Raw genomic sequence first — 27,670 nt, 5'->3', positions numbered from 1 at the left:
ATATTTATTTTAAATTTAACACTTCACTGCACATGTCAGTCTGCATCATGTCTGTAGACAAAAATCAATAGAAATTATTTTATTATTCTGTAATTACTTATATTGACTGCTGCCTTTAAAATCACTGAACCATAGAACTAATGTTTCCCTTGATGTCTCCCTTGGTTAGTGAAAGAATTATATTGAAGTAGCCAGTGAGATTAATTCCCATCATCTTTATTACAGTCACTTATTCCTGCAGTCTGGGTAGTGTTCATTTAGCTTCTGCTGGTTGGGTTAATGTAACAAACCAAATATTTATAAATGTTTTCTTATAGGTGACAAGCAAGTGTTTTAGCATTGTGGTAGAACCAAACAATGAAATGTTTTATGTTGCCATCTTCATACAATGCCTCATTTTGATTGGAGTCACAGTGATATCTCAATACAAATCATAAAAATAATCATATATTGCAGCTCATCCTCCTCTCTTTCTCCTTTAATAGCAATGAGGAAGGAATACGGAATAACCATTAATACCCTTCCTATTTGACCAGTGACATCTTGTAGAAAATATTTTTTTTCTTCAATGAGACAGCTTCAGCCCCAGTGCGGAGTGGTGGGGTTAGGGCTTCAGCCCTGCAGGAATGGGAGTCTTGGGGCTTCAGCCTGGGCTCAGGGCCTCAGCCCTGCTCCTGCTGAAGCCCCAAGTTCTGGCAGGTGCGCCCCACGGAGCTGAAGCTTCAAGACCTTCCTCCCCTGCTGGGCAGAAGCCAGAGGGGATGGGTGGAGGAGCACAAGATCCCCTCAGATTTTTGCCAGGGTTTGCTGGCCCCACTCGATCACATGGTGTTACCAGATCCCCTCTCTGCACAGCAACTGGTGGAGCCAGCAAGCTGGGAGCTGTGGCCATGGGGAGAAGCAGTGGCAAACAGCGGGGAGCTGTTGGGAGAGTCTCTGCGTTTGCTGCTGCCTCTCCCAAGGAGCTAAAACAGCGGCCCCTCCCTGCAGCTTCCAGCTGTTTGCAGTGGCCTCTCCATGCAGAACTAACACCTGGAACTGCGGGGAGGAGCTGTTGAGGGTGAGCTGAGGGCAAGACTCAAGCTGTTGGGAGGGGCAAACCTTTAAATTGTGCCACCCTCCTGGTAGGCATCAGTTGTCTCTAGCAGAAGCCCAGTAGTGCCCCCTGCCCCCCCACTCTGGTGCCACAGGGCAGAAGCCCCAAGCTTCGCACCACAGTCTGGTAGGTAGAGAATGGAGGAGGAATGGAGGGAGCCACAGTTTAACTGTAAAAGTGCCGCATGTGGCTCGAGAGCTGAAGTTTGGCACCCTTGGAATATGTTATTGTGATCATAGAAGTTAAAGATAAAAAAAAAAATCCCTTCTTGTCATGTTTCTGTCTCCATTCCCAATCATGCAGAATTGTTTTGTACATTTTCTAGTATTTTTGTTGAGTTTAGTGTAGGATATCTGTTACAATGCCAGATGCTCAAAATCGTGAATCAAACCCCAAACAATCATGATATTGCCTTAAAAATCATGAAACTTTTAAAAAAATTATTTTTCTTTGTTGGATTTTGAGCCTTTTTTCCTCCTCCTGTCTTTCTTTTAAAACAAAAGCTGAGATTTTCATAAAATCACTTGATTCCAGGAGCTGGAACTTGAAGAAAAGCACCAAATATCATGAGACTGATATCTCAAGGAATGGAAGTTTCCATCATTTCTCTAAGGAGGGGATTCCACCTCGTAATTGGACATTTTTCTTGATACTCATTAGGTTAATAACATGTCTCTAGCGCTCCTCCACCCCTTAGTTGGGTATTAGTCAATTTATATGAATTTAACTCTTTCAATCTTTTTAATCATAAGTTAGTTCCTCATAAGTTTCCTGGTGTATTTTAGTCTTCGCTGAACTTTCCTGTTTGTCCCTGTTGTTTTATTTATTTGGTAATCTAGTTCTTAGAATTGAATGCAACATTACATGTGGGTGTTTACCAAAGACATTTAGAGGCCTATTTATGTAGTAGAAAATTACATTGGCCTTTTCTGTTACTATATCACACTGCAAGTGCATATTTGCTGTTTTTTTTCCCCTGTCCCACTGACTGTAAATTTTCAGATTTATCTGATTTCCTACATTATGTTTGTAATATTTTTGGAAGCATAGTATTAACAAATATGAAGAAATATACAGCAAGAGCCCGATCCTGAGCTCCTTACTCTGCCAGAGGTGACACTGAAGTTGGTAAATAAGAAACCCAGGGTGAAGCCCATTATGAACTAGAATACAGGATATATCAAGTCCTATCTTTTGTTGCATAGACAAGGCATGTTCTAGAGAACAAGAAAGATCATGCTCTTCTTAAACTAGGAGGAACATCTATAGAGAGAAGTAATTGTTGGTTTTGCACTCAATTAAGTAGTAACTCACTTTGAGAGTGGTGGTGATAAAATACTACTTTAAGGGTAGGAAGGTTTCAGAGTGGTTGCTGTGTTAGTCTGTACCAGCAAAAACTGATGTGATTATATATTTAAAGGTATAACACTTTATTTCACGTCTGAGATCGTTTTTGTCCCAAGGACAATAATTTCACAATTGTTGGTAAAGAAAATGGAAAAAATACTATTTAATTTTACAGTTTTAAAAAGAAATTGTGTTGATTCTCTTAAGGAGTTCTCTGAAATGGGATGCATGCTCCTTTAGCTGGGTGATTGTTTTATTTGAAAGAACAGTGTCTGTGTATGTGAAATGATATTTTGACTTCATTAATCCCTAATAGAAAATTAATAGACTTACTTTCATGGGCTCATCTTTCCTTTAGTCAATAGGAATCTATTTTTCTCAAGTATCTTATAGGCAATAGACTTTTCCCTGCACTTTGCCATAATCTTAATTTTTTAAAATCTATCTAGATAACCAGTGTGGTTCTCTGTCAGGTAGATTTGGTGTGAAAATGGGTAACTTGTCAACAACTCCATAAAAATTTAACTGAATTTGGTGCATGTGTAATAAAGATATGTCAGGGTTAGTTACATATGTGTAAGACTGGATACTATAATGATTTTCCTAAATTGCCTCCTGTGCAATTCTGTCAGCCATATATTCTTTCACATTCAATAATACCTCTGAACATTCAAGGGAAAAAAAGATATGAGAAGCCTCTCCCCCAAAGGACCAGTAGTACATAAGAAATTGCCTCTGCCAGTGTTCCCTTAGATTACATCACAGAAAATATTTTTTTTCCAGATACAGTACCGTGCTTGTTGTGCAAAAATGGGGTAAAATTATCAATATTTTGATGGAGGAGTTTAAAAAAACAATTTTTTTTCATTGAAACTGACTCACCAACCTTGGCCCTGGGACTACACTGTAATTTTATATTCAGAAGCACATAGAATGTGTGTAGAAGTTGCAGTCCTCTTAATTTAAATTATTTTAGATCTTGGAAAGTACAGATTTAGTCTAAAGAAAATTACATCTTGGAATAAGAAAGGTCCTAATGTATAAGCATGTTGTGTTGAACTCCCCCCCCCCCCCAAAAAAAAAAAAAAAGCATTGACTGAATTTTACTACAGTAACTCCTCACTTAACGTTGTAGTAATGTTCCTGAAAAATGCGACTTTAAGTAAAACAATGTTAAGCAAATCCAATTTCCCCATGAGAATTAATGTAAATAGGGGGTTAGGATGCAGGGAAATTTTTTTTTTTGCAGACAAAAGGCATTATATACATTTTAAACAATTTTAAAAAAGCAATTTAATACAGGTATAAGTTTTAAACAATTTTAAACAAGCATTTTAATACTATGCTGGGGGTAGGGGGAGTTCTGTGCTTGTGCTGTGTGTTTACAAACATACTGTACATGCAATATAGTACTATAGTTGGGGTCTGCCGGCGGGCGGGAGGTGCTGTGGGTGGGAGAGGGTGTGGGGAGGCTGCCAGCTGTCGAGAAAGCAGACAGCCAAACAGTGTAAGGGCTTGTCTACATCAGAAAGTTGCAGCGCTGGTGAGGGAGTTACAGCGCTGCAACTTTGAAGGTGTACACATCTGCAGGGCATCACCAGCGCTGCAACTCCCTGTTTGCAGCGCTGGCCGTACTCCCGTTTTGTCTCGGGTGTAGAGGATCCAGCGCTGGTGATCCAGCGCTGGTAATCCAATGTAGACACTTACCAGCGCTTTTCTTGACCTCCGTGGAAGGAGGAAGCCTCTGGTAATCAAGCTGGTCTCCTTTCCCGGTTTGCTCTCTCGTTCCCGGAACCCCGAGCAAGCAGGTCTCCTTCCCTGCGGTTTGCAGGGTGGCTCCGGGAACGCGAGAGCAAACCGCGGCGAAGCTGGTCTCCTTTCCCGGTTTGCTCTCTCGTTCCCCGAACCGCCGAGCAAGCGGTTCTCCTTCCCTGCGGTTTGCAGGGTGGCTCCGGGAACGAGAGAGCAAACCGCGGCGAAGCTGGTCTCCTTTCCCGGTTTGCTCTCTCGTTCCCGGAGCCACCCTGCAAACCGCAGGGAAGGAGAACCGCTTGCTCGGCGGTTCGGGGAACGAGAGAGCAAACCGGGAAAGGAGACCAGCTTCGCCGCGGTTTGCTCTCTCGTTCCCGGAGCCACCCTGCAAACCGCAGGGAAGGAGAACCGCTTGCTCGGCGGTTCGGGGAACGAGAGAGCAAACCGGGAAAGGAGACCAGCTTCGCCGCGGTTTGCTCTCGCGTTCCCGGAGCCACCCTGCAAACCGCAGGGAAGGAGACCTGCTTGCTCGGGGTTCCGGGAACGCGAGAGCAAGCCGGGGAAGGAGACCAGCTTCGCCGCGGTTTGCTCTCGCGTTCCCCGAACCCCGAGCAAGCAGGTCTCCTTCCCTGCGGTTTGCAGGGTGGCTCCGGGAACGCGAGAGCAAACCGCGGCGAAGCTGGTCTCCTTTCCCGGTTTGCTCTCTCGTTCCCGGAGCCACCCTGCAAACCGCAGGGAAGGAGAACCGCTTGCTCGGCGGTTCGGGGAACGAGAGAGCAAACCGGGAAAGGAGACCAGCTTCGCCGCGGTTTGCTCTCGCGTTCCCGGAGCCACCCTGCAAACCGCAGGGAAGGAGACCTGCTTGCTCGGGGTTCCGGGAACGAGAGAGCAAACCGCGGCGAAGCTGGTCTCCTTCCCCGGCTTGCTCTCTCGTTCCCGGAACCCCGAGCAAGCAGGTCTCCTTCCCTGCGGTTTGCAGGGTGGCTCCGGGAACGCGAGAGCAAACCGCGGCGAAGCTGGTCTCCTTCCCGGTTTGCTCTCTCGTTCCCGGAACCCCGAGCAAGCAGGTCTCCTTCCCTGCGGTTTGCAGGGTGGCTCCGGGAACGCGAGAGCAAACCGCGGCGAAGCTGGTCTCCTTCCCCGGTTTGCTCTCGCGTTCCCGGAACCCCCCTTGAAGCCGCCCAACAGCGCTGCAGTGTGGCCACATCTAACACCACTTGCAGCGCTGGTTGCTGTAAGTGTGGCCACTCTGCAGCGCTGGCCCTATACAGCTGTACTAATACAGCTGTAACAACCAGCGCTGCAAAATTTTAGATGTAGACATGGCCTAAGAGTGGAGCATTGCACAACTTTAAATGATCATGTTCCCTAATTGTTCAGCAACTAAACAACGTTAACCGGGACAATTTAAAGTGAGGAGTTACTGTATAATCAGTGTACTATTTTTTCTACATAGACTAATTTTCTAGAATTGATATTTTAGTAATAGATAAAATTTTATTTGAATTCTCTTGAAAAGTTAGAATGAAGAGGTACAATATTAATTAGTTCAGATTGACTTTTTATTTGGAAATATTCTAATCCCTTAATATTACTTTAATTGTGTGGAGAACTTTCTAATATGCTACTTTAGAACTGACTAGATGCTGGAGTATAGGCATAAATAGTAGCCTACGTTAGTAAAGTATTAGGAATTCAGGAGGTTTGTTTTTATTTACACCAAGGGACGGCAACCTCTGGCACGCGGCTCACCAGGGTAAGCACCCTGGCAGGCCAGGCCAGTTTGTTTACCTGCTGCATCGGCAGGTTTGGCCGATTGTAGATCCCACTGGCCACAGTTCACCGTCCTAGCCAATGTGGGGTGGCGGGAAGCCATAGCCAGTACGTCCCTCAGCCTGTGGCACTTCCCACTGTCCCCATTGGCCTGGGATGGCAAAGTGCGGTCAGTGGGAGCCGCGATCGGCCGAACTTGCTGACGTGGCAGGTAAACAAACTGACCCGACCCGCCAGGGTGCTTACACTGGTGAGCCGCATACCAGAGGTTGCCAACCCCTAATTTACACCATATTTTATCAATTATACTGGAGTCTTTGTGCCTATGTTCTTTGAGTCTTAAAAACTAAATACTTGCTGTTTGCATAAAATATGTTGAGATTTAACCACTATACGTTCCGGAATTGAATATTATTTAACAACTACTTTTGGTCAGAGTTTTTGGAATTGGTCCTTAGAGGGTTGCATTCATTAGGGTTATGACTTGAGGAGAATTGTTCTAATGCTGGTGAAGGGAATTCTGTAGCTAGTAGCAAAGCTATCTAAAAGGCATTATGAAAAAAGAAGCTGATTGGCTTACTCAGGTTCAGACTGTGCTGGTTTGCATTATCTACTGGATTTTGGATATATGAGCAATTGTTGCATAAGCTGTTATTACTTTAAAAATAACATAAACTCTCACAAAGGTGTATTAAGATTTTTGAGAGCTTGTATTGGACATGCGAGTGCTCTGCATTTCCTTCGTGTCAAAGAAATCTAGACACGTAGCTGTAAGGTGTGAGGGAGGCAGCACCACCTTCTCTAAGGGTGTTGTGAGTGACATTTTCAAATGTATTTTACTTTAAATTAGGGCTGTCAAGCAATTTAAAAAATTGCAATTAATCGCACGATTAAAAAGTAATCGTAATTAATCGTGCTGATGAACAATAATAGAATGCCATTTATTTAAAATTTTTTGGATGTTGTCTACATTTTCAAATGTTGATTTAAATTACAACACAGAATACAAAGTGTACAGTGCTCACTTTATTTATTTTTTATTACAAATATTTGCACTGTAAAAAACAAAAGAAATACACCTCTACTCCGATATAGCACTGTCCTCGGGAGCCAAAAAGTCTTACCATATTATAGGCGAAACCGCATTATATCGAACTTGCTTTGATCCGCTGGAGTGTGCAGCCCCGGCCCGCATGTTATATCCGAATTTGTGTTATATCCGGTCATGTTATATCGGGGTAGAGGTGTAGTATTTTTCAGTTCACCCAATACAAAACTGTAGTGCAATCGCTTTATCATGAATGTTGAACTTACAAAAGTAGAAATATGTACAAAATATAACTGCACTCAAAAATAAAACAGTGTAAAACTTTAGAGCATACGAACCCACTCAGACCTACTTCTTGTTCAGCCAATCGCCCAGACAAACAAGTTTGCTTACATTTACAGGAGATAATGCTGCCCGTTTCTTGTTTGCAATGTCACCTGAAAGTGAGAACAGGATTCACATGGCATTGTTGTAACCAGCATTACAAGATATTTACATGCCATATGGGCTAAAGATTCATATGTACCTTCATGCTTCAACCACCATTCCAAAGGACATGCATCCAAGCTGATGACAGGTTTTGCTCAATAATGATCAAAGCAGAGCGGACCGACGTGGTTATTTTCATCATCTGAGTCAGATGCCACCAGCAGAAGGTTGATTTTCATTTTTAGTGGTCCGGGTTTTGTAGTTTCGGCATTGGCATACTTCAGATTCTTAAACCTTGAGTCCAGTGCTGTAGCTATCTTTAGAAATCTGACATTGGTACCTTTATTGCATTTTGTCAAATCTGTAGTAAAAATGTTCTTAAAACGAACATGTGCTGGGTCATCATCTGAGACTGATGTAACATGAAATATATGGCAGAATGCAGATAAAACAGAGCAGGAGACATACAATTATTCCGCATGGAGTTGAGTCACAAATGTAATTAACACATTTTTTTTTAACAAGCATCATCAGCATGGAAGCATGTCCTGTTGAATGGTGGCTGATGCATGAAGGTAAATATGAATGTTTAGCACGTCTGGCACGTAAATACTTTGCAATGTCCGCTACAAAAATGCCATGCAAATGCCTGTTCTCACTTTCAGGTGACGTGGTAAATAATAATTTACCAGCATTATGTCCCGTAAATGTAAATAAGCTTGTTTGTCTTTGCCATTGGCTGAAGAAAAAGTAGGACTGAGTGGACTTGTAGGCTCTAAAGTTTTACATTGTTTTGTGTTTGAGTGTAGTATGTAACAAAAAAATCTACTTTTTTAAGTTGCACTTTCACAATAAAGAGATTGCACTACAGTACTTGTATGAGGAGTGAAAAATACTATTTATCATCTTTACAGTGCAAGTATTTGTAATTAAAAATTATGTAAGGTGAGCACCCTACACTTTGTATTCTGTGTTGTAATTGAAATCAATATATTTGAAAATGTAGGAAAACATCCAAAAATATTTCATTGATTTTAATTGATATTCTATTGTTTAACAGCGTGATTAAATCTGCAATTCATCATGATAAATTTTTTAATCGTGATTAATTTTGTTAATTAATTGCATGAGTTAGTTGTGATTAATCAACAGCTTTACTTTTAATAGAAAAAAAGGTATAAATGCCTCAAATGAAACAGTTCATTTCAGATCAAACAGAATGTTGTATATAACTGAAAACCATTTTTTGTTTTGGGCTCATCTGAAATATTTTCCAGAATTTTCATTTCAGCCAGCAAACCAAAAAATCAGTTATTTACACAGCTCCAATCAGGATACTGTGTGAGAAGTTCTGAGTTTGTGCAGATTGTGATTGGCTAGCTAGAGAGTTCCAAAAAATTGTGAGCAATACAAAGGAAATTTGAATACAGATCATTTTGGTTTTTTAAATGTTTTTGTGGCAGAAGTGAGTAAATATTATTTAAAAGAATTATTGTAAATTGAATTGCCTTCTAAAGAGTTAATATGCCAAATTTGGAGACTTAAATCAGACACTGAGTTGTAAAACAGAAGTTTAGTCCTGTTTATTATAAGTGAAAAACTCAATGCAACTTCAACTATAGAGTTCATATCAATACCCCCATAATAAAATTGTTGCTGATTTGAAATATGTAATAGAGCAGCGTTTTTCAGTCTGTGGGATGTGATTCAGTACTGGGTCGCAGCATGTAAGGTGCTGGGTCCCCTTGCTCTGGTCAGCAATGCCAACCAGGATGTTAAAAGTCCTGTCGGTGGTGCTGCCTGGCTAAGGCAGGCTAGTGCCTGGCTAAGGCAGGCTAGTGCCTACCTGTTCCAACACCACGCTGTGCCCCAGAAGTGGCCAACAGCAGTCTGGCTTCCAGGCTGGGGAGCCACGGGGCTCTGTGTACTGCCCAAGCACTGGCTCTGCACTCCCATTTACTGGGAAGTGGCCAATACGAACTGAGGGGCGGTGCCTGTGGGCAAGAGTTCTGCAGAGCCGCTTGCGCACCTCTGCCTAGGAGCCAGACCTGCTGCTGGCCACTTCCGGGGTGCAGTGCGGTCTGCGGTGCTCCCTGGCTACGCCACTGACTGGGAGCTGCTAGAGGTAAGTCTGTGGCTGTGCCCCAACCTGCTGCCCTAGCCCTGAGCCCCCCAAACCTGGAACCCCTTCTTGCACCTCAAACCCCTCATCCCCAGCCTAGAGCCCTGACCCCCCTCCCACACCCCAACCCTCCACCCCAGCCCTGAGACCCCCCAAACCTGAAGCCCCTCCTGCGCCCCAAACCCTTCACCCCCAGCCCTGAGCCCCCACAAACCTGGAGCCCCTCCTGCACCCCAGCCGCCTAACTCCCTCCAGCACCCCAAACCCCTGTCCAAGCCCAGAGCCCCCTCCCACACCCCAAACCTCTCATTCCCAGCTCCGTTGGGCCATGGGCATCAACAATTTTCTTCAACTGGGTCCCCAGGAAAAAAGTTTGAAAACCGCTGTAATAGAGTTTGCTGGACACACAAAATGGTTTAAATATCCAGTATCATTTTAATATTTACTGGCTGTATATATTTACAAAAAGTGCAATATTTAAATTGCCTGTCTGCAATATGTATTATGGTGTAAATGGAGAATAGACTTTTATGCTTTTGGTTAGGTGGGATTGGGATATTAGCTCTTCAGTAATATGACTGAACAACTATTCAAATATTTCTTCAGATTGTACTGTAATTAGGTTGGCTGTTATTTCGCTTTATGAAGGCCTTTAATCAGCTATCAGTTTTTATACACAATTTACATTGATTTCCATGGGAGCTACACACATGGAACCACTTTAAAATATGGACCTTAAATGTAGGGAATGGAGGGCAGCTAGGGTTGAATAAGGGCTTGTTTGGTGAGTAAACCGTTTAAGTTGCTAGGGTTTTAATCAGTTTAGTGGTGTTTGAAGTGATTACAGCAATGCCTGTTCTTTTATTGGAATGTGACCAAATAGGGTTCTGCAGTTGCTTAAATTGTTCACTTACATTGGTTGCTGAATAATTTTTATAGCTCTGCAAATTATTAGTTTTGCTTTATTTCCTGTGTGTTGTCTGAGTTTATGGTTTAAAGAGTGACTGATAGTTGAGTCAAGCAGGTTTTACTTGTGCTATAATAATTGATTTCAGTGACACAGGTATAGAAAATCCATATTCAAAGTGCTTTACTACTGAAAAGTTTACAGTAACTCCTCACTTAAAGTCGTCCTGGTTAAAGTTATTTTGTTTTAGTCGCTATTCTATTAGACAACATGCTAATTTAAAGTTGCACAATGTTCTAATGTCCTCCACTCCCCGCCCCCTACAGATCAGCACCTCCCTCCCCCTCCCATGCCTCCTGCCAGCTGCAATCAGCTGTTTTGTGTCATGCAGGGAGGCTCGGAGGGAAAGGGGAGGAGTGAGGACATGGTGTGCTGGGGGTAGGGGGCGGAACTGAGTGGGAAGAGGTGGGGTGGGACATTGTGGGAAGGAGTGGAGTGGGGCCAGGGCCTGGGGCAGAGCTGAGGGTTGAACACCTGTCAGTTTGAAAAGTCGGTACCCGTGGATTACAGGCTCTCTCCCCTGCTGCCCAGGGCAGGTTTTTTACTCACCCAGTAGCAGAACGAGCTGCTGATCCGCCGCGAGACTTCCTGCACCTAGAGACACCCCTTGCGCTAGCACCAAGCTGCCCCATCACTCACGGCTCTTGCCTCTGACTGGCTCCCAGACGCTGCAGCAACTGAGGGCAACCTGCCTCAGCAAAGCGACTGCCCCAGGACTGCTTTCTCCTCTCGTGAGATCGCTGCTGCTGCTCCTTTCACCTGCTCCTCTCGGGATTAGCTGCCGCTCTGAGAGGAAGGTCTGCCAGAAGCCTATGGATGTCTCCAGCTCTGCAGGGATCTAGAGGCCCAGTGCCTCTGTGTTATGTGTCCCAAGCATATCATTCAACCCGGCAGATTGGTTCCCTCAAACTGGGGGTTGGGACCCCTCAGAGGGTCACGAGATTATTATATGGGAGGGTCGCGAGCTGTCAGCCTCCACCCTAACCCCCAGTTTGCTTCCATCATTTATAATGGTGTTAAATATATAAAAAAGTGTTTTTAATTTATAAGGGGAGTCTCACTCAGAGGCTTGGTATATGAAAGGGGTCACCACTACAAAAGTTTGAGAACCACTGCCTTAGGAGATGACTGGTCTCCCCAGTTGGGGGGAGAGAGGGCAGTGACTTATCTAGAGCAGCCATTTGTGTGATCTGCTGCTCAGAGGCCAGTAGAGACATCCCCCTTGGGTGCTGGGGAAGGATGCAGCACAGTGTGCCTTCCTATGTGCTGCAGCTTTCCTGCTCTGCCTGGCTCCCCTATCGAGCCTAAACCCTCAGAGCTTGCATGGGGAGGACTCTGCTGGCCTGGGGGAGAGGGGGTGTTGTTGGCCCACACCCTCACCCTGGGGCTTGAGGATATTCACTTACCCTAGTCACAACTGAGAGTCAAACAGCATATAATGTCTTTTGTCTGGCAACAATTTTTTCCCTGGAACTTAACACCCACACCCCTGCCCCCCCCGGTTTACATTAATTCTTATGGGGAAATTGGATTCACTTAACATTGTTTTGCTTAAAGTTGCATTTTTCAGGAACATAATTACAATGTTAAGTGAGGAATTACTATGTAACATCGGTCATTCCTAATCCCATCCTTCAAGAAACCCTTACTGTTTAAACTGACAAAAGGCTCTCACGGAATTTAGTTATATCTAAACATAGCATTAGAATTGAAGTCTTGCATTTTGTTCATCAGTGTTTGTTTTTAGATATGGTCTTTGTATCTCTTGTTACATTGAAGCAAGTTTTTTATTTTTTTTCTCCAACACTTGTGATACTTGTTGAACTGTTAGCAAATTTAACTGTAAATCTTAAAGTTGCAAGCTATATCCTCAGACTCCAAGGGCCCTCTTAATATGTTTTGTACAGCTTTTGGTCCTGGCAGGGAGTAAAATGCGGCATGAACAATTTAAATGCGTTTTGGAGTGCATACCTGAACCATATTGTAATGCTGCTTTTTCTACCTTATCTGTAGCTTCCTGCAGATTTCACAAAACTGCATCTTACTGACAGTCTCCACCCACAGGTGACCCACGTTACCTCTAGTCACTCAGGATGTAGCATCACTAGTGATTCTGGAAGCAGCAGTCTTTCTGATATTTACCAGGTAAGACAGTATTTCATAAATACCAGCTCCTCAAACAGTTTTCTTAAGATAAATATTTTAATTCCAAAATGTCAGCCTAAAAGTGATTACATGAACTGTAATGTAGGTATTTTGGCGCACCTAATGTTGAATATACATTTCATTGCTTTTTGTCAATATTCATTTAGTGAAACAAAAGAAAAATCAAATTATTTACAAGGAAGTACGTTTTCTTTTGAAAATGGAGCAATTTGAGATTTTGATCCATATACTAGTCTAACATTTAAAGGTAACTCATGATTGGTAACTTAACGAATCTGATGAACATTCTCCTATTTATTTGAAGGTATTACTTAGGTCTAGTCTTCACTACAAAGGCTGTGCTGGTATAGCTATACCAGCAAAGCCCTTTAGTGAAAATGCAGCATACGCTGGTATAATTGTGTCTCTACATTGGGCGGTGAGCGGGGGGTGGGAGTGGGGAGGAGACATAGTTTAGGAGTGCTGTTTTTGTTTTTTCCCTACACTCCTATCACACAGAGCTGTGCTGATAAAACTTTGCCTTATAGACCTGGCGTTAACATTTACTTGTAACTATCAGAGCCACTTGGCAGCATCTAGAGAAATGACCATAATACAAGCCAACGTGTTCTGTATGAACTTTGATTGACTCTATTTGTATTTATAGTTTTGGAGAGAAATGTTTCACACAATGTTAGATTGGAAGTTTTGAAATTTTAGAATTTAAGCTTTATGACCTAGTATATGAGAGACTTTGTCTCTCCTGATGCCAAACTGCCACAGTTGAAATTAGTGGGTTTTCTTGAGCTGGAACATGTTTAGTGTAAGGGAGGGAGTTGCCAACAGTGTGCATTTTGTTCGCAGTCTCCCTAATCTATCAGAACTTCATTTTAATACTTTGCATATTTCATCTGTTCTTCTAGGTATTTGGGGAAGTGGCAGGTTAAGAGTTGGAGGAATTTTTAAAATGGTTATGCCTCTTGTGGAGGCCTCTTTTTTCATAAATTTGCTGGGATATCTCTTTATATTTTTGCTGGGATATCTTTTTATATTTTTGGAGTGATTTGAGTAGTCAAAGATTTATTGTGAAAGTTATCTAAAGGCTTTCAAAGCATTTGGTGAGTGCTTGTTGTCTAAATCTAAATAACATAAATATTTGAAATAAAAACAAAAACAAGTCATATTCCTAAACTCTGTCTGATGCACACATGGTGCAACTCCTACTGAATTCAAGGAATTTCAGGCAAGTATTGGAGGGCAGAATTTATACCTATAAATAGGAAAATGTACAGTTTTAAATGTGTATGTAGGGAAGCATAAGTGAATTTGAAACAAATGAATTAACTTTAATTGGAGTTAACTGTTAAAAGTATTTTGGAATACTGTTCACACTTTAGTTTTTCATAAACCACTTGCTGCCTACTATAGGAGCAATAAAGCCACTTACAAAATTATCAGAAGTTTACATAGGTAAGATAGTAGAGAGTAGATTAGAAAAAAATAGTAATTTAGATTAAGGGAGAAAACCTATATATGCAGAAGCATAGATTTTTAGTTCCCTTGGTATTTGATATTGTGTTCTCCAGAGTGCATGTTGATGATATTGGCTGCCCTTAATCAGCTATTTTGAACTTGACCAATTGTTGCATATAATTACTTTAGATTTTAGTGATCGTCTGATTTGGTGGATAAACCTGGAATCTCTTTGTAATTGAAGACTGGCTAAAGTCTTGGTCTCAGCTCAGTTTATACAGTAATCACAGTATCATAAGGACTTATTTTAACAAAATTATTAAAGTAACTGTACAGTTAGGAATGTGTGACAAGTACAGTGAATTTACCTTCAAAATCAGAATTTTTGCCTCTCTAAGAGAATGGTGCCTCTGGGTCAGAATTTGGGAATATACTGAGTGGAATTGGGGAATTAATACATTGTCTCACAGTGTAAGTGCGTTTTTATTCTAAAGATTCCAAAGTGCCTTACAAATTCTATTCACATAATAGCGATGGAATGCATCTGTCTCTGTGAGCTAGTTGCAGGTTAAATTAGGTATACAAGGACATAGGTACTCCACTGAACAATGGCAGCGAACTTTTGGCAGAGCCTTAAGCAAACCCGTATCAATGGCTCTTTAATGGTCATGAAGAGGAGACAAGACTTTTGGATTTTTAAGGTTTGTCCAAAAGATCTTCCCCCACATTCAGCTTCATGGAATTCAAAATCCCATGTTCATAGAAGCTACAAAGGAATAGTTACCCCCAATAAAAGCTCTGTTATCTAGCATGTTGGGGGAATAGCAGGTGCTGGTTAATTGAATATTCTGGTTAACTGAGAGTATTTTCCCCCAAATAATTAGCATACAATAAAATGAATAAAGTATACAATAGTATACAGATACTCACCAATCCAGTAGTAGTTCTTCACTGCAGAGTGATTGGTTTCTTGAAGCACTTAGGTGTATACAGGTAAAGTTTTCTGTACAGTAGGTTCTCTTATGACACTACATATCACTATGGGCAGTGCATGGCGTACACCCAGATCACTAAAAAATACACTTCTCACTAAAACTATACTGAACATAATTTAATCCTTTTTTTGATGATTCAGAAGGCACTTCAGGATCTTGCAGTGCCGCAGCGTCATCATTATCAACAATAAGTATCAATGTAGGTGTAGGAGATTGGGCCTATTATGACCCTATTACACACCCTGGGAGCTGCTTTTTAAAATAAATCCCTGATATCAGCTTGCTTACTTGTCTTCTGCCTCTTTTACATAAAAGTAGAGTGCAGAATGCAATTTATGCAATATGCAATTTCATAATGTTCTGGGCAGTATACTAGTCCCAGTTACTAGATTGAAGATTTGTATTTGGAGATATCAGAAATGCTGGTTAATTGAGCTTTCTGCTGAATTGAGTGCCGGATAACAGAGCTTGTACTGTAGTGTATTTTCCAGTGCGTGGAACTTATCTGCTAAAGTTAAGTTTGCAGTAATAGAATTACCTTTACTTAGCTTCTGGCTGGGGTTTCAAATGAACCATAGGGAGTTAGGGGTGGCCTTTTGGCAATTAATTTCTTTAGGCTCCTTTGCAGATCCCAGCCAGGACTCTTTTAATGTTCTGTTGTAAATGAGGCTGATTACTTTTATTTAGACTCTAGAACATGAAAAAAATCAATCTAAAAATCCTTCACATACAAACTTAATATTATTCTGAATCCTGCACAAGCCAATCAGTGTAAATGAAGTTATTAAAAGGCCTCACTTAAGAGGCTAGTTTAGTTATGCTAAGGGAGGTCCATAGCTTGTGCTTAAATAAGTAGTAATTTATGAAAGTGATCATTGACATTAAAGCCATTTTGATTTTGTGGACACTTGTTACAAATAATGTATCTCTTCCTGTCAAATTCATGTGTGTCAAATCTTTTCCACCAGGAAAGAAAAATTAAAGCTCATGCAGTAGGGACTGAAATTTACCCTGGTGCAGAGGGGCCTATGCAAGGCTTAAGCCCCACTGAAGTTTGCTTTTAAGTGAGCACCAGGCCTTGTGCAGGGGTGAATTTCAGTCTGTGAATAGCCAAAAATATCATTCATTCTGGGGATTCTGAGTTTTGAAATGCTGATGTGGAGAATTGCTATAGTTAGTGCTGTGTCAGCACTTCTCTTGTAATTACCTTTTTTCAGCAATTTATAACTCGTTGTTGTTTTTTTAGTTCCAAATGATTTTATACCTATAAATCCATGTGATTTTTCTCAAATGAAAATTTCAAATACATTTTCTTAAATTAATCTTTTAATCTGCTAGTTCCAGGTGCATTATTATTCGTTATATTTTAAGGAATATATTGTCTTAATTGTTTAACCTGAAAGCTGCAATAATTCATGTGTGCCTGTTTTTAAACAAGATTTAAAATTATGCATTTTTTATAAATGTCCTGGTACAAATTTGTTCAGTCTACCGTGTAATGAGATAAATTTTCAAAACTGTTATTTTAATAACCCATAATCACTATATAATAAAGAATTCAGATAACTTGAAAATATAAAATGGAATATTACTCCATGATTTTTTATTTTTGTGCAAATACTCTTCAAGCTGTGCTTTTTCCAAATAAAAAATTGTGTATACACTCAGATACAGTGATGTGCATTCTTATGCATAGATCTTCATGATAGATATTCTATGCCAATGTTTTTCAATCTTTATTCATGTGCAGACCCTTAAAAAGCTCAAATGGAGGTGCGGAATCCATGGAAATCATAGACATAGTCTGCAGCTCCCCAGGGGTCCATGGACCACAGGTTGAAAACCACTGTTCTACAACATTTACATACTTCATTTATTTTCTACAGGATAGAAATAGGGTATGTTTTCTGACTGTTCACAGATGAGGATAAATCATTAATCTCTCACCTCTAGTTTAGTCTGTAAGGGAAATGAGCATGGCATCTTGCTGCAGTGGATACATATTCAAGTTAGAAGACTACTATTCTTTTTTTTGCAGCTGCAGTTCATTTGAATCAAGTCAGACTCAATAATCCATGAAAAATACTGGTTAGAACTGAGACACTAGCACAATTAGTCTCTCATAAGTACAGACTATTACCTTCACTTTTATCCTCTCCCTCATTTTTTATTTAAAAACAAAATATTGTAAACTAAAACTTATACTTACATAAACTTTGTTACTGTATCTTGGTTTTGATCATATACTGGGCATTAGGTTATCAATATTGTTTGCTCTGGTTTGATCTCGTATCATGGTGTTTGTCTTTAAAATGGACATGTATACATTTTCTAGAATAGATAATGCTGTAAAGAACTTCTTAGCAAGATTGTTGGGTTAAAGAGGCCTTCTGTTTCAAATGGGTAATAAAAATCAATAAAAATGTTTCCCTTTTGTTTAATTGTGAAGTAAATTATTAACTAACCCTTTGCTGCAAATCTGAGTGTATGGTGTCACACATTTTCTCAGTTAATTGTAGCTCTGTATTTGCTTCATAGCAAATACAAGGTGGTGGTGGTGGGGCCTCAAAAGCTGCTGTTTGTAATGAAAATAGATTTGTAGATCTTTTTAATTTGAATAAATCATGAAGCTGAATCATCAGATGCTTTCAGCATTGATCTTAGAATATTCCTGTTTCAGTATTAATGTCATGACTAAATTGATATGTCAAGTGCTGCACATGAAAGATAAATTCATTTAAGACAAGTATTACTTGCCAGGATGATTATATGTAATCTTTTCTCCGACTCCGTCTGAGATAGAGATCATTGAGGTGCTTTGAATAAGACTTCTTAATGTTGTTTTATACCTTAGTTCAGGAAGCAGGTTTATAAAGTGCCATACTATTTAATGTTACTTTTTGGGGAGGGAGGGGAAACTGGATGTTAAGAGATTGTTCTTGGCACACACATGAGCCTATACATACCATAATACCCACTTCTGTCTTGTGCTGACTTTGGAAAACTGCCTGTCACTACTGCTTCTCACATGCAATAACTGCTTCCTTTATCTACACCTGTGGTTTATGCTGCCAGCTGACAAGCCAAGTTTGGAAATCAAGAAACTTGAACCTATAAGGGTGCTGTGTTGTTTTCTCCCCTCCCCCTGTTTGAAAAGGTGGAAAACTGTTTTTAGAGTCTTTCTCTTGGCAGCCTTTCTTTCCCTTATCCTGCAATCAGATTGCACAGCTTCCTGTTAGCTTGACATGCCCTCTTGCGTCTGCTCCAGATTGTCTGGAACAGCAAAGGAAACTGCTTACATCCTTTTTGTGACCCTCCCAGGATACACACATCCCTTGGTAGTTTTCAAGATGCGAGCTTGTTTCTTACTATTATGATTATTAGAGGAAAAAAAGAAATGCACTCCACCACCAAAAAATGCTCTTCAAAAAAAGAACCAAAAGTCTTAAAATCTGTTAAGTCAAGGTAACTAGTGTAACCCATCTCTTTGCAAACCCTGCTTCTGTAGTATACAAGTACAAAACACACTATCACTTTCAGGCCTTAATAAAACAGATCAGCCTTTGGCAGTCAGCATTGTAGTGTGACATGCACCTGGTGTTAGTGAATAGTATGTTGTGCTACCTCAAAAAGCAAATTGTCAGATAGCTGGAGGGTAAGACTAGTCTTCCTGGAGCATGTTCTTTTAGAATCTGAAGTAAGAATACAGCTAAAAACAAACTCACTCCTATAACAGATATTAGTTGCTTAAATGATTACATAATTGGTCAGTATGACTTATTGAGTGGACTGAAAATTTAGATTTCTGTCAGCTTCATGGTGTTGCAGCATCATTCACATTATCCTCAGCTACTCATGGAGAAAAATTTTTTTGATAGCCATAATTCACATACTAGAAAGAGAAAGTGGGCATGGTAATATCTTTTATTCAAGCTTGCATAGAGATCTTCTCTGAAGAAGCTCTGTGTAAGCTCAAAATCTTCTCTGTCTCACCAACAGAAGTTGGTCCAGTAAAAGATATTACCTCACCCACCTTGTCCCTGTAATATCCTGGTACCAACATGGTTACAACACTGTATAATCCACATATGACATACATGTATTGTTTAGATGATATATATGGAGTGAACTTCATAGTAATACATTAGATATTGTAGCTTTCCAACCAGGTGGTCCAGAAGAGAAACTCTTGGTGGAGCTCAAAAAGCACACCCTGAAGGGTCATCCCTTCAAGATCTTTTTGATTTTCATCTAGCTGTTGCCAGTCTCCTGGAATGAGGGCGCACCTGAAGCTTGGGACAAGGGTCTTCCTTTGAACTAAGGATGTACAAAGCTATCTTGGAGCTGCAGGCAATCCTGCTAACCCTTCTGTTCCTTGAGAAGTTCTTAAAAGACCACCTCACTTTTATGAGAGCAGACAACCCAGTGATGGTTGTCTGTCTCAACAAACTAGACTGAACAAAGTGCAAAGCCCTGTTGCTGGAGTCATCTCTTCTTTCCCAAGTATCCAAGAAGAACATCTCATCTGTGAAAGCTTTCTGTGCCCCAGGCTGACTGTTGAGCAAATCCATTCTTTATCCAGGGGAATAGTTATTCAGTGGGAAAGTCTTTCATCATTTCAGAGTCTTGTTTCGTGCATCAACTTTCCCCTTTTGGGCCTGCTTGCATCACAGTCCAATCACTTTCTGCAGAGCTATTGAGGAGGTGCCCCAACCTAAATGCTTGGGTTTATGATGGCTCCTTAGTTCACTGGACAGGAGAGTTTACCTGTATGTCCTCCTTGCTTCCCACTTATCTGGGAGGTCCTCCAGACCCCAGATTTCCTCTCTTTCTAAATTTGTCATGAGTGATTGCATCACAGCTGAATTTTTTCTTTTTTTATTTAAGGTTCATTGGGCAGAGCTTCCTGAGATATGGAACTGTTTTGTGGTGGATGGGAAAGGACTTTTCACTTTTGGAAAAGTCTACTTTTCTCTGGAAAGATGTATCTTTAAAACGGCTTTGTCTAGAAACCTTAGATTATGGAGAAGCACTGTTCACTTAACAGTTTAGGTTGTAACCAGGTTTCTGTTATGAAACAAATTGTAGCCTGCTTTTAATGTATTTAGAAAGCTAATTTATTTTTCAAAATTCCCAGGTCTTTAGTCAGAGAGGACAACATGCTTACAGAATTCATTTGCTTCTGTTGAGTTTGATCATGAGCATCTTGGAAGTCTAGCATATATTATATGATATCTGCATGGTGCCTTCTGGATTTTTTAGGCCTTGACAGAAATCAGTAGATTTTAGAAAGAAACTGCTGGGTATGTCTACATAGCAAAGAAAAACCTGTGGCTGGCCTATGCCAGCTGACTTTGGCTCAGGCTGTGGGGCTGTATCATTGCTGTGTAGACGTCTGGGGTCAGGTCTCGGGCTCCAGCCTGACCCCGAAATTCTATACAGCAATGAAACAGCCCCGCAGCCTGAGCCCTGGGAGCCCAAGTTGGCTGGCATAAGCCAGCTGTGGGTTTTTCTTTGCTGTATAGACATACTCATAGGGACCAGTCCAAGTGTTTCCCCTACAACACATGGGAAAACCTGCCACTGCCATGTCACATCTTCATGTACACACACACAGGCACTCCCCTGACTTCATAACGCATTCATGAAGAGACAAATCTGGAAACAGATCAATTGAAAGATTTTAATATGCCTGTAATGTCAAACTGAATCCTCTTAGTTTGAAGGACTTTACATTGTCTGCAGTGTAGTTTTGAAGAAATTCTGGAGTGGCTCTAGCAAGGAGACCAAAATACACAACTGTATTTTGACAGTAAATTAATATATGTTTTGGCATGTGCAAACTTGTTAGGTGTGTTCTGAGGGAAAACTAAAATTCTTCCCACTTTGAGTGCTTATTGTTTATATGGAATTATTTAAATTAGTTATTATATTTTTGTCTTATCATTTTTTGGAGAAATTATTTAATTACACTTAATCGGTTGCTTTTGGTATTTTTTGTTGTTTTTAAAAAATCTGATAGATATTTACATTCTAGGATAAAATAGTACTTTTGCTACTTCTACAAAATATAGTTGGTTAAATTTGTATTTGTGAATTGCCCTTTGTTCTTAGCTAGATCACAGTTATTACTGTGTCTGAGTCATCAAATCAGGAATATTATTATACTGTCAAGCACACAGTAGAAGACAGTCCCTGGCCTAAATATCTTAGAGTCATAGAAATGTAGGGCTGGAAGAGACTTTGAAAGTTCATGTATTCCAGCCCCCTGTGTTGTGGCAGAACCAAGTAAAACTAGACCATCCCTGACCAATGTGTATCTAGCCTGTTCTTGTAGCCTTCACTGGCAGGGATTACACAAGCACCTTCAACTACCCTAGTTAAAAAGTTTTTCCTAATATCTAACCTGAATCTCCCTTGCTACAGATTAAGCCCATTACTGCTTGTCCTCCCTTCAGTGGACATAGATAACAATTGATCATCATCCTCTTTATACCAGCCCTTACCATGTCTGAAGACTATTGTCAGGTTCCCCCTTAGTCTGAAATTTAGTTTGTTTTCTAATTTACAGTGGGTTACAAGATGGACATTTTAGCAGTGTTGTCGCATGGCAAGCTTATTTTACATAAAGAATATTGAACAGTAATCTGACCTTGTTAATAAGTGCAACCTCTTTTATAGGATTCACATATAGTATGGCATAGTTGAAAGTAAACACGCCAGAGATTTCAGAATTTAGTTAAATAAATAAATTATAGATTTTGTTATTTAGATCTTATAAAAGCTACTGGGTCTGGTTCTGTCCATTGACTCAGGTGGAGCTACTTCTGTCATACACAGGTGAGAGATCAGGTTTGTAATATCACCATACAAGGGCATCCAGCAGTTTCCATTACAGAAAACAGGTGACAATACTTACCCTATATATTACATTTACTTTTTAAAACAAAGTTAAGAGCTGCACTGATTCTAAAAATCAGTGTCAAGTTTCTAATTTGTGGTGATCGCAGCTAATAAATTAAGGCCTGCTGCTCTGTTCCTTATGGGGATATTGTACATTCATCCACCCTTGATTTCAGCTGTTGAAGAGATTAATTAAGTTTTTAAAACCTGCTTTCACAGATACATTTTATGTTGCATCTGGTTGCAGATTCTTTGATATCTAGAAGCACGCACTAATGAGGTATGTTGTGAAGTTACATTTAAATTCAGTCCTGAAAAATTCTTCAGGCAATTCTTCAGTTTTAATTAGTATACCTCTCCAAAAGGAAGCATTTGGATGTGGCCAACCTGGTAATGTCTTGGACTGCTTGAGATGAGTAAATATTTACTGTTCTGTCAAACGTCTATTTTCAGATAAAAAGATGTCTGAAACTGTCTTTGAAGCTCCCTATTTGGAGCAGTTAATTTTAGGTACTTTTGTAGAGACTTAAAAAAAAAAAAAAAAAAAGATTAAATGGTTGATCTTGAGTTTTTTCTTTTTGGTCACCAGAGTAGGATTCTTGTATTGGGGGTGGCCTGGAGGAAATTACTATTTCTCAAAGTGTTGCAGTGGTCAGCAAAAATATTTCTGCCCTGACTGGTAGAATGATTTTTTTTTTTTAAAGAGCTGATTGCTCTTGTGTTTGATTTCTTTAGTGTGACATGAATTTGAGTGGATCTTATGAACTGCTAATATTAGAGATTAATGACCTGTATCCTTATAAGATGGTTTATTATCAGATGGTATGAATGAGTGTTTTCTAGTTCTAATTGATTTCATGAGAGCACCTGCTAAAATGTCAGAATTGGGGTGTGTGTGTGTTTCTTCTTAGAGTGCTGGTCCCTATGTATATTCTGCTATGGGGTATGCATGTGGTCCATGCTCCTGAGATCACGGAATTCTTGCAAGCAGTTTCTATTGGTTCGTGCCAGTGCCCCTGCTCTCCTCATGCTCCACACCGAAGGTATAAGGAGCGGGGTGAACTACCTCTCCAGGTACTTCTGATCGCTACATGTCCTCATTGGAATTCTCCAGTATCCAGAGTTGATCCTTTCTTCTTGTAAATGTTCAGTTTTCTATTCTATGGAGGTTTTTTTGTTAGTGTTTGATAGTTCCCCAGTTAGTCAGTGTTAGAATCCATTACAGTGGGAAACCTGCCTGTCTTCCAGCATGAAATTTAAATTATACTTAGGATACAGGCTTCAAAAACTATCGTCTCCTCCTTTTCAGTCAGTGCCTCATTGCAGAAGTCCCCCAAAATGTGGGGTGTGTAGTAGAACATTTTAAGGGGGGGATTGGGGCCCAGGCCAGCCCCCCGTGGGGCAGAAAGGGAGTGCCACCCAGCTCCTGGCCCCAGACTTGGCTGCTGGCCCTGGCAGCTGACCCAGGGCCCTGGTGGCCGATCCCAGTATCTGCTGTGGCCCCAGTCGTGGTTCCCTTACCCCTATCTGTGCCCCCCCGCCACCTTCTGAAGCCATAGCCCCACTCCCAAGCCCAGCCCAGGGCAGTGGGTGCAGACAGGACTCATGGTGAGGCATGAGGTAAAAAGTTTGGGGACCACTGCTCTGTTGCCTCAGAGAAGCTCCTATCTTGGCTAAAGTGCAATATCTGCTGCTGTTTTCCCTGATAAATGTGGCAGAACTTTGCCTTCAGAAGCACCTTACTGAGCACACAGTTGCATGTCAGTCAGACCCAGACTGGGGAGGCCGCCCCCATACCTCACCTAGAATCATTAAGGCACGTGCCCCCTAGTACTGTGGCTGACTCCAGCGCAGAAAGCTAGCAGAAGGAAAAAACTTTCATATGGGCCCTCTCATGAGTAGGGATATTCTCACAAACAAAAAAGCAGATCCCTTCCAAGACCTTCTAAGACAAGAGATCCATCCCTGATCTTGTCCAGGCTGGGTGAGCCTTCGCACCCAAGAGAGAAGGATTAGGAGGTCCTCCTAATCCTTATGGGTGTGATTAGAAGGCACCTAGAAACAAGGTTCCTTTGGAACCGGTCTCTGCATCACCTTCAACACCAACTATGGTACTAACTAAAATTAAACACTGGTTCCTGAAGAATTGGGAACTGCTGATGCTGTCAAAAAACACCAGGTTGAGACTCATTCATGATGGTACTGTCACTGCTCCATAAGGAACCGACATCTAAATCTGCCTGGCAGTACGGAGTGACAAGATACAGCCTCCGAAGAGGCCAGTGACTTACACCACTCCAGAGGATATGTTCATCTCCTCTTGTATTGGGACTGATACTCACTAAGGAGAAACTAACACCAGGGGAAATCAAGTACTCTGAAGAATTCTATCTTCCTTTCTGGAACTGGCCACAGTTTCCCCTCATGGGGACCACAGCCCTGCTAATGTAACTTGAGCCAACCTTTAATTGTCAGGAGAATTGGACTTACCAGAGGAACCAGCTTCACCTCCACCTAGAGAGATCAACCTAAAGAGGACATCAGGGTCTCCTGGAACCAGCCTCTGTCACACCAGCAGTGACCACCTCCTCGGACTGATGGTACCCAATGCTTTGGAGACCACCACAACCTACTTTTGACCCATCATACTGGCCTTATTGGGTCCCATGTGCCATTTATGCATGCTATCTGGAATCTGTGTGATCCAGCAAGGAGTCTTACCACTGCTCTCCTCCAGAGTTTTAACTAGGGACTGCCTCTTGAGCCTATGGAAGGAGAGGAAGATAAGCTGAATCCTCCAGTACCAACCAGGGTATCATCCTTATCATCTGATGAGGCACTTGCTCCAGCCTCACCATCTCCCCTGTAGACAATTTTCAGGAGCTGTTAAGCAGGAATAGCTCCAGATCTTCTTAGAGGAGGTCCAAGATTCTCAGCATAAGCACCTGGATATCCTACAGGCTAAGGGATCCAGCTCGGTAAATGAAACCAAATTAGATCTGTCAGTGGCTGTATGGCTCACACTGGCTACCTATGCTCCTACCCCAAGAGGGAAGAAAAGTAGTACTTTGTCCTTGTAAAGAGCAGAGTTCTTGCTCAGATCAGATGAGGGCAGCTCCACCATCTACCATATCTGGGATCCTGGGCAACCATAGAGACGTCTAACTGGACTGCTGCTCAGACCATAGAATTTTATACGAACAACCTTAGATTTGACCAGGATGAAGGTGTATCTCTCCCAAGGACAAATTTCACACAAAGGGCGCTCTGGAGATATAGTTACACACAGCCTCTGTCACACCAGCAGTGACCACCTCAAATCTCAGTCCTGCCTCTCTTGGGCATATGATGTGATATACTTCTATGATGCCATTTCACCAGACCCAAGTTCATGGCCTGCAGGCTTGGATCCAAACACTATATACATGGAGCAAGCACAGCATGAACAGCATAGGAACAATCCCCTCAAGGTCAAGGCCTTACTGACGTGGTAGAGGGACCTGGACTTGTGTATGTGGGAGTTCCATTTCTTTCCCCCGGGCTCGACAGATGATAAGATGAACTCTGTATAGGCTGGGGAGCCCACGTAGACAATTATACAGTGCAAGGTACTCTAAGACCTCACAAAGCCAGAAAGCACATAGGTCTTCTGGAACTGAGAACAGTTTGAAAGAGCCTCAAAGTTTTCCTACCCTCATATGCTCCCAGCATGACCTGATAATATTGGACAATATAGCATCATTTTCTATATAAACAAGCAGGGAGGAGTGAGATCCCTCCACTGTGTATAGGAAGTGGTCTATTTATGAAACTGGTATATCCAGAAACGCTTCACCCTGTGTGCAGGTCTAACTTTTGGGGTTGCCCAAAACTCATTGGCAGACAGCCTGTCAAGGTTTTTTTCCCCACGTTGAACTTTAGGGTTCAAGAAGTGGAGACCTGCATTATCAGTTTTAAGCTTAATTACTAACTCAAATCTAGTACGCTGCCACCAGCCAGAAGTTTGTGTCTGGCACACTTCTGTCCCCCAAAACCTTCCTGGGAAATCCAAGACCCAAACCCCTTGGGTGTTAAAACAAGGAGAATTTAACCATTCCCCCTCCTTTTCCCCCCAGACTCTCCCCTCCCTGGGTTGCCTTGGGAAGCTTCACACGGATCCAAACTTTTTGGATCTTAAAACAAGGAGGAATTAATCATCCCCCCTCCTTTCCCCCCACCAATCCCTGTGAGTTTAGACTCACTCCCTGGATTCTAAAACAAGGAAAAATCAATCAGGTTCTTAAAAAGAAGCTTTTATTTAAAGAAAGAAAAAGGTAAAAATTATCTCTGTAAATCAGGATGGAAATACTTTACAGGGTACTCAGATTCATATAGACTAGAGGGACTCCCCCTGCCCCCAGCCTGAGAGTCAAAGTTACAGCAACAGAGGTAAAAATCCTTCCAGCAAAAAGACACATTTACAAGTTAAGAAAACAAACATAAGACTAATCCGCCTTGCCTGGCTATTACTTACAATCTTGAAACATGAAAGACTGATTCAGAAATATTGGAGAACCTGGAATGATGTCCCATTCCTCTCAGTCCCAAGAGCGAACAATGAACCAAAACAAAAAGCACAAACAAAGACTTTCCTCCACCAAGATTTGTAAGTATCTTGTCCCCCTATTGGTCCTCTGGTCAAGTGTCAGCCAGGTTCATTGAGCTTCTTAACCCTTTACAGGTAAACGAGACATTAACCATTAACCATCTGTTTATAACACAGCCTCAGCAGGCTTTTTGCCAGAAGTGGGAATTACACAGTTCAGTAGTGGATACCATCTTCACTCAGCGGGGAACCCCCGCTTGGAACCTGTTGCCTGCTAAGCAAACAGCTAGTGCAACATATACTGCTCCAGAGGAGTTCAATGACAGTATTCCAGAGGGGGTGCTCTCCTTGAACTATGCCTTTCCTCCCATCGTACAGCTCTCTCCGATTCTATGGAGGATTGGACAGACAGAATATGAGTTATCTTCATCACCTCCAAATGGCCTAGATAGTTCTGCTTTTCCATGTTCCTGACAAATGTCAACCCATTTGCCCATCAGCATTCATTCCTTCCTGAATCTCTGACCGAGGAGAATGGCAAGGCCAGGATCCCAACCCAGAGTCTCTTCATCTCATGGCTTGGTATTTGGATGGGCATCACACTAAAAACGTTCATGCTGTGCAGGCCATTCTTAATGACAGAAAGGACTTCACCAGGAAATATTCGTTAGCCAAATGGATACATTTTTCTGTCTGGATCTAGCAAAACGTTGTCACCAAAAACAATGGATAAGTCTGCTATTTTGGATTATCTCCTTGCTCTCAAGGTGACAGGCCTTTCCCATAGCCTGCTATGGATTCACATCTGGCCAATCAGTGTTTGTCACCTGCTAACAGATGGTTACTTGATCTTTACTCATCCAGTAAATCCAGGTTTTGAAGGGTCTGATCAAAACCTTGCTGCTTGGGGAGGGAGACAACCCTCATGGAGATCTTAACTTCGTGTTTTCAGCACTCTAGGCCACCCTTTGAACCATTAGGTATGTGTTCTGTGTCTCACTTGTCAGTGAAGGTCATGTTCATCATTGCGATCAC

At 41.5% G+C, this 27,670-nt stretch overlaps 1 protein-coding gene across 1 annotated transcript in view; it reads left to right on the top strand.

Annotated features, from left to right (window-relative positions):
- The window catches only part of RAPGEF2 (Rap guanine nucleotide exchange factor 2), a 330,483-nt gene that overhangs the window by 238,800 nt on the left and 64,013 nt on the right, over window positions 1-27,670 (top strand). The window contains 1 exon segment of the mRNA XM_030563572.1: window positions 12,548-12,679. Coding sequence (XP_030419432.1) covers window positions 12,548-12,679 — 132 coding nt within the window.

This window comes from Gopherus evgoodei, chromosome 5 (assembly GCF_007399415.2).
Source record: "Gopherus evgoodei ecotype Sinaloan lineage chromosome 5, rGopEvg1_v1.p, whole genome shotgun sequence".
Lineage (NCBI taxonomy): Eukaryota > Metazoa > Chordata > Testudines > Testudinidae > Gopherus > Gopherus evgoodei.
Note: the sequence above shows the minus strand (reverse complement) of the source record. Positions and strands in the feature narration are given on the sequence as shown.